A 7,457-nucleotide genomic window follows, 5' to 3' on the forward strand; every position below is an offset into this window, starting at 1 on the left:
CTCAAAGAATTTTTCAAAATGGTCGAAAAATTTAGTTTTCAATTCACATAGAGGCATCTGGCTGGTTTTTTTAAAGGTTACTTTATACTTTTATACTTTAAGTAGTTTTTGGAGCACATACTTTTTCACTTTTACTTGAGTAAAGAGGTCAAGTTGATACTTTACCTTTTACCAGAGTGTTTTTAAACTGCAGTATCTATACTTCTACTTAAGTAACAAACGTAAAAAACCACTGAAAATCAGCGCGGTCCGAATAAAGAAAATCATCAACCAGTAAAGGTGCAGAGACATTTTACAGCATTTAACACTGAAATAAAACGCAGGTGTTTATGCTTCCACTAAATATAAAAAATAGAATGTGTTTCCATTTTTAAAATCTACATTGCTTTTAAAGTAGAGTTAAAAAGTCTTTCAGTTTGGTATATGGACAATTTCCTGACTCACCTTCTTTATAAAACACCTGAACTGACCCTTTTTTTTTTCTTTCTTTTTATGGCTTCATAGGGAAATCATATTTAAATGTCAAATCATTCTGGTTTAAACATGTTTATAAATGTACTCTTTATCAGACCATATTGTCCCAAAAGTTAGAAAATTTCTATTTAAGAACAAAATCCTGTTGTTGTTTTTTTTGTTATCTTCTGCAGGCCAGCTAGTTCTATGTTAGCCTGAACACCTAAATTCGACCAATCATATATCAATCATCTGGCAATCAAAATTTTGCGGCCATAGCATTTTGAAAAAATTCTGAATCTATATTGACCTAATAAGACATAGAATTTTGATTAAATAGAAATTTCACTTCATGCAGCTATATTAATATATTTGAAGCCCTTGCCCTGATTTTTATTTCATGCTTTTCTGTGCCACCATGAAAACACGCTGGCCCCCTCATGGCCCCCTCCTGACCCCCTGGTGCATCTTGGTTTGAACCGCCACTGTTTTAATAGATCCCATAACAAACTCAGACTGTGATTGTTACTCAGTCATATGCACCACAGGCAGAGATTACAGTAAAAAAATACGATTTTTACATGTTTTATAAAGTTAAAAGTGTCAGAAAGCTCAGCAGGCCCCAGGTATAAACAAAATAAGCAACTGCAAATGGATCCAAGGCCAGCAGGGGGCCCCCGAGAGCTACCGATCTAAAACTGTATTACTAAAGAAGCCTGTTTCCGCCAGCGTCATGAAGAGTTATATAGCATTATTATGCATTAGCTCTTTTATAATAATGAAAGATAATCTCAGAATTATGAGATACTCTCTTATTATCATGAGAGGGTGTCTCATTAGTATAAGAAAAGCATTTAATAGTTATGAGATGTAATTTTTATTTTGTTACGTGGGTAGAAGAAATACGCCCCCATACTCTCGCTGCTAAAGATGCATGCAAAAAACAAGCTTAATTCAACAAGAACATAAGTTCATGCTTAATAATTGTAAAGGTTATCAATGAAACAAACCTAAAAAGACAGAAAAATCAATATATATATATACATCTAGTGATCAATAACATGAAGGGAACACATCAACATGATAAAGCTTCTGTCAAATCAAACTTCTGTGAAATCAAAGTAACACTGACTGACAATTAGTTCGACCTGCTTTTGGTTAAATGGAAAACAAACACGGGTGGAAAATTTTGCAGGTGGCAAAATGAACGTTTCTTGTAAGATATAAAAGCTTTTTTTGAAAAGATCACAGATCACTTCTCAGTAACTTTCTCTCTTTTTTTTTTATAACCGCTGATCTGGTAAATTTTTTATGTCGGTGGTGCTTTCAGACTCACTATAGCATGAGAAGGACTCTACAACCCTCACAAGTGGCTCAGGTGCAAAAACCTAGCAAGGAGTAACAGGAGGGGCACTGCCAGAGCCCTGCAAAATGACCAGCAGGTCACAAATATGCATTTCAAATGGTTAGAAACCGACTCCATGATGATGACAGAGGGGACACAGTCTGTTGACACCCTGGAGAGAGGGACATCCCTCAGCATGACTGCCTTGGCAGGGGGTCAGTAATGATGTGGGTTTGCATTTCTTCAGAGGGCCCCGCAGCCCTCCACCTGCTCCCCAGAGGTATGATGACTGCCATTAGGTACCAGGATGAGAGGCTCTGGGTTCCTCCTAATGCAGGGCATTGATAAACCTCATGTGTCAGCACTTCCTGCAAGATGAAGGCATAGAAGCTGTGGACCGAGCCGCCGGTTCCCTAGACCTGAATCTGACATCATGTCTCCATCCGTCCACCAACGTCACATTGTTCCACAGATTGCCCAGTAGGTTCCTGATGCTTTAGATCAGGTCTGGGAGGAGACCAGCAGGAGCAGCCCAGGCATTGTAGACTCAATCCTGTGCCTCATCCTGACGATCGCAGGCGACTGATTTTATTGCGTTTACAACTAATAACTCAGAATGCATGAAAATTACAACAGTAAAATGTTTACCATTAAAGACATATTAGACATCGTTAGAAAGCTTAGATCCTCCATAATTCAACCACCAAGTTCATTTAATGGACACAGCAAGCACCAAAGCACAATTAACAGATATAGCAGCATGGAAACATTACAAAACAGCCACAACAACATACCTATGAAGGCGTCCAGAAGCCGTTTTATAAATCCAATCTCCAATTTGTTTTACTCCATTTGTCCATAAGGGTCCACAGATTGAAAGTAATCCAAATTATTCATAATAAAAATATTCCATGATGAGAAAATCGCCACATAACGTTCGGTTGTTGACATCAGAAAAGTTAGCTGATCTTGGCTAATGCTTAGCATCATGCTAATATTTACTTCCTAATACTTATTTTCTCAGTTGTTTGCCTGCGATGTTTGGTGTGTTTCTTTACATCGTCTTCTTACCTACAAGACTAAAGTTTCCGCATCTTTGTACGACTCAATTTGAGTCAGGGACGGACAATGAAGTCAGAATCAGAAATACTTTAATAATCCCAGAGGGAAATTACTTTTGTTACACGCTACAGTTTTAAACAATATATACACACATCCAACTATACAATATAATAAAAAAAAAAAAATAAGAATAAAAAGAGATAAAATATATACGCATATAGCTCTGCTGTATATATATTTCTCTAGGTATATCTATGCATATGTAAAAACTAAATCCAAATAAAGTGAAAATCCAAGTAAAAAGATAAATCCAAGTAAAGTGATACGTGGCGTGCAAAACTAGTGCATAAATGTCAATTCGCGGGGGTGGGGATGGGCTGAATCACTTGAGGGAGGCGTTATACAGGTTGATAATCAAAAAAAGATAAAAATAAGAAAGTTAAAAATGTAACTGGAGTGGTGTAACTACAGCATGCTGCTTTCGCGCATGCGCACTCCGCACTCTCACAAGTCTCACAAGCGCTCCTTGCCTGTTAGCCAATGACGCACCGAGTAGAGCGATATTACGCCTCATAGAGTCCTGCTGTTATTGGTTAAAACCACGTGGGCTGTTTGGCTTTTTAGCCAATTAAATGAGGTTTCAAACAAGCCTACATGTGGCTGGGTTATATAAAGCAGCATAAAGCTTACACTATTTTCATTTATATTTTCAGAAACTAGACGGTGTTAGATTTTAAATTATGTATCACACATGTAATTTGTGCGTGCTTATTTCCTTTTCCATTTGGGTATGCAAAATAGGCGAGGATCACTTTAAATTAGGTGGGTTTGAAGAGGTGAAGGACATTACATCAAAGCTGGATCAGCTTGTAATGTTTTTCCACCGTAATTTTCTCCAAAATCCAGGCATCCATTGCTTAATAAATTAGATTTTTACTGGTGATTTTTTTTCTGTGATTTTGTTTGTTGTTTCGGAAAAAGTATTCATATATATATATATATATATATATATATATATATATATATATATATATATATATATATGGTGTAGCTGAAGTGTTGGTGATGCAGCATTCTTATTGAACATTTTCCCTGTCCATCTGTCCCTGTCAGTCACACTGACTAATGCTGACAGAAGCAAAGAGAGCAGATGTCTTGCAATCGTATCATTTGGCACAAGGTGAGCCTCATCTGATGCTTTTGGATTCCTACTTTCCTTTTACATAAAAACAAAAAAAAACAGCGATAACATCAAATTAATCTATTTGCTACCGGATGTGGAAATCCTCCACCATCCTGAACACTTTGCTCATCCTCCTCTATTGACCTGATTTCTTGCATGCAGCTGTGTGAAATCTAAAAGGACTCTGAATAAGGGAGTTCTGCCCCAGATATACGCCGTTCAAGTTAGTAGGCATCCTAGAGATAGGAGGCATAGATAGCGCTGCCTTGTCAGTCATTAAATACAGCTACCACCCATGTTCCTCTGTCATGTAATGTCATTGGGGCTATTATGTGTTTTGATTTTTTACTTCCTTCTTCTGGTTGAACTTGTTCTTTCTTTATCTTTAGCGTTTCTATGAGCTGAGTCAGTGTCTATGAAGGCCTGCTCTATAAACAGGGCTTGTGTAACAGCTTTAGGAAACAGAAACTCTATTTGTGTAATGAGTTTATTAAAATCTGTCGTATACCGTAAGGAAAAAAGCAGCTACTTGCCAAGTAGTTAAATTTTAGCTTAGAGATACTCGTAACATCTTTGACAGGAAGTCAATATTTCTGTTTGTTTTTCTGCTTTATTAATTATGTCATCAACATAAAATCTGCCTCCCATAAAACAAGTATGAACAGGTCCTGGAAAACATCACATAGAGCGCGTGATCAGAGAGCGTTTGGAAGCGTTAGGTTTTAGTTATATTCAAATTCTTCACATAGATCTGCCTATAGTAGATGTTAACTTGTATTCTGTATGACTGAGGCTGCATTTATCTATATGGGAGAACATTGCAGGGATTTTATGGATGATGTTTGATATTGTTGGAAACAATGAACATGTTTTATAATTGGAAATTCGAAAAAAAAAAAATGCAAATCAGAAATTAAACTTTGAAAAAACTTTTTACGAGTAGCTATGCTGTTTTCTCAGATTTTATTTTTGCAGTTTTTAGTTTACTTTTTTTTTACATTTTATATGTTCAAAATTTGCAAGTTTTCCCTATTTTTATTAGCTTTTATTTTGCATTTTTGTTTTTTTTTAGACTTTTTAAAAATGTATATTATTTTCAGATTAAATTTTTCATTTAATTTTTTTATGTTTTTCATTTGTTTTCAATTTTGTACAGAGTTTCTGTTTTCAATTTTTATTCCAACATTTTTTTTTAGTCTACATTTAAAAAAATATATATATTTTTTAAGTTTTACAAATTGTGTTCTTGTCAGAATCAGTCTTATGGATTCCCTTCACTTTTCTTGAAAATAGAAACTCTGTAAAAAAAAAATGTGTTAAATATATTTAGTTGTAATCAGAATTTAGAAAATTAAATCTAAGAAAAGAGCAAATTTGGTCTCAAAACCTTTAAAAAAAAACTTTTTCAGAGATTTGTTTCTGAATTGCATTTCTTTTTTTCCAAATTTCTCCTTACAGAAAATGTTCTTTGCTTGCAACAATAATGGACAAACTTTCACTCCGTACATGAAGAATACAGTAGAAGCTGGAAACGGCCGTTATTATTTAATGATCAAAGATGTTGTGAGAATATTTTAGGCTGATTTATAATTTGATTGGTCTGATGTGTCCTGATAAGATGGTTCTATGTCCTAATGATGTTTCTTTAAAGGATACAAAAGAAAAGACAAAAAACAAAACAATAAATCCTTTAATTTAGTATGTCAAACACAAAAAGGGTTCTGTAATAGAAACAAATATGAAAATTTAGATTTAAAAGCTGAATAATAGCAAGAATTTCAATTAGATTTTAAATCCAAACCCACTTTCATTCTTTTACTTCTCTCATCCAGTAAGAAGCTCATTTCTCAGATTCCTTTATGCCAAAAAACAAAAAAAAGCTTTTATATCTTACAGGAAATGTTCAATCTACCTTTTTACACATCAAAGCCAGTTTAATTTCAATTTAATTCAGTTTATTTCTATAGCGCCAATTCACAACACAAGTCATCTCAAGGCACTTTACAGATCAACCAGATCATACAAGTGATTTTTATTAAACGGCTAGAGCAAAATCCCATTATATTTAAATATATTTAGTAGAAAAATAAATTACTTGATGCTGCATTAATTTTCCATTTATCAAATAAATTAATAAATAGATGCTATATCAGCTTATTTAATGGTAAATAAATTTATTTTTATGGGACTTAAAATTTCAGCCCTCTTTACACCTCAGGAATGATGTAACAAAAACTGCTAAAACAATCAGCAAAGCTTTTTGGCAGCTTTCTGTAACTATTGAGCCAATTTGACAGCGAATTTCTCCACTGTGAGATCAGTAACGTCTATCTCATCTTATCTTATCTTATCTTATCTATTACATTAGTTGAATAATGATAAAATATCCTTCAGCTTTAAGCTAACAACAGCAGGTCCTATTGGTCGGATTTTAAATTTTCCTGCTTATTAACCTGATCCAGTGGTGCAAGTTAAGATCCTTTCAGAAACCGAAGGAAGAGTCACTTCAGTGTCTTTATTTTGTCCAAAAAAGTTTAAAAAACAATCCACTGGATTTTGATTCCAAGTTTGAAGACGTTTCTCTTCCCATCCAGGAAGCTTTTTCAATTAAAAATGTCAGAAATAGCCTTGAGTTTGAGGCTATTTCTGACATTTTGAATGAAGCGAAATGTCTTCAAACTTGAAAACAAAGTCCAGTGGTTCGTTTTTTCAAAACCTTTTTTTGTTATGACTATGACCCGGATGACTGAGAATCTTCACCAGCATTTAAGTCGTCTCCTGTCTTCATTCCTTCCCAGTGCCGGACAATCCGAGTTTGAAGCTGTTCAGAGCTGAAGCTAACCTGGGCCTGCTGCGGTTCTCCGATGCTCTGATGGACCTCGACTACCTCTGCTGCCTTCAACCCAACTGGACAGAAGTGAGAGACCAGCGTCTTTTGATTTATACTCCTGATTGCGTTTCATAAAACATATAGACTTAGACTTTATTGTCATCTTTTACACACAGTGTATGCAAAAAGCAATTTCGTTCAGTACAGCTCGCAAGACATTTCCATTTTTAAAGTGCAGCAGTGATAAAATGTAAGACTGGTATGTACGGTGGCTGAGAAGTGCAAAACACATTTACAATTCAAAAACACATCAACAAATAAAAGACAAAATAACATTTGAAGAAACAAAATTATATTTTATGAAACAAATGTATTTTTGAAAAAAAAGTTAAAATTTTAGCAAACAAATTCACATTTAAAATAGGTTAGATTTTAGGTGAGAGAAAGTTTCATTTTAGAGAAAAAAAAATACATTATAGGGAAACTAATTTACATCTTAAAGAAATTGACCCTTCGGAAACACTTGTACAAGTGCAAAGACAAAACTGCAAGCGGCAAAACACAGTTACATAGCCAAAAACAAA

General features: G+C 34.6%; 1 protein-coding gene across 1 annotated transcript in view; it reads left to right on the top strand.

Annotated features, from left to right (window-relative positions):
• LOC107086334 (LON peptidase N-terminal domain and RING finger protein 1-like) overlaps window positions 1–7,457 on the top strand; it is a 31,839-nt gene that overhangs the window by 2,372 nt on the left and 22,010 nt on the right. Inside the window, exon 3 of the mRNA XM_015377200.1 lies at window positions 6,842–6,960. Coding sequence (XP_015232686.1) covers window positions 6,842–6,960 — 119 coding nt within the window. The remainder of the gene's footprint in view (window positions 1–6,841; window positions 6,961–7,457) is intronic.

This window comes from Cyprinodon variegatus, unplaced genomic scaffold (assembly GCF_000732505.1).
Source record: "Cyprinodon variegatus isolate N-32 unplaced genomic scaffold, C_variegatus-1.0 Scaffold148, whole genome shotgun sequence".
Taxonomy (NCBI): domain Eukaryota; kingdom Metazoa; phylum Chordata; class Actinopteri; order Cyprinodontiformes; family Cyprinodontidae; genus Cyprinodon; species Cyprinodon variegatus.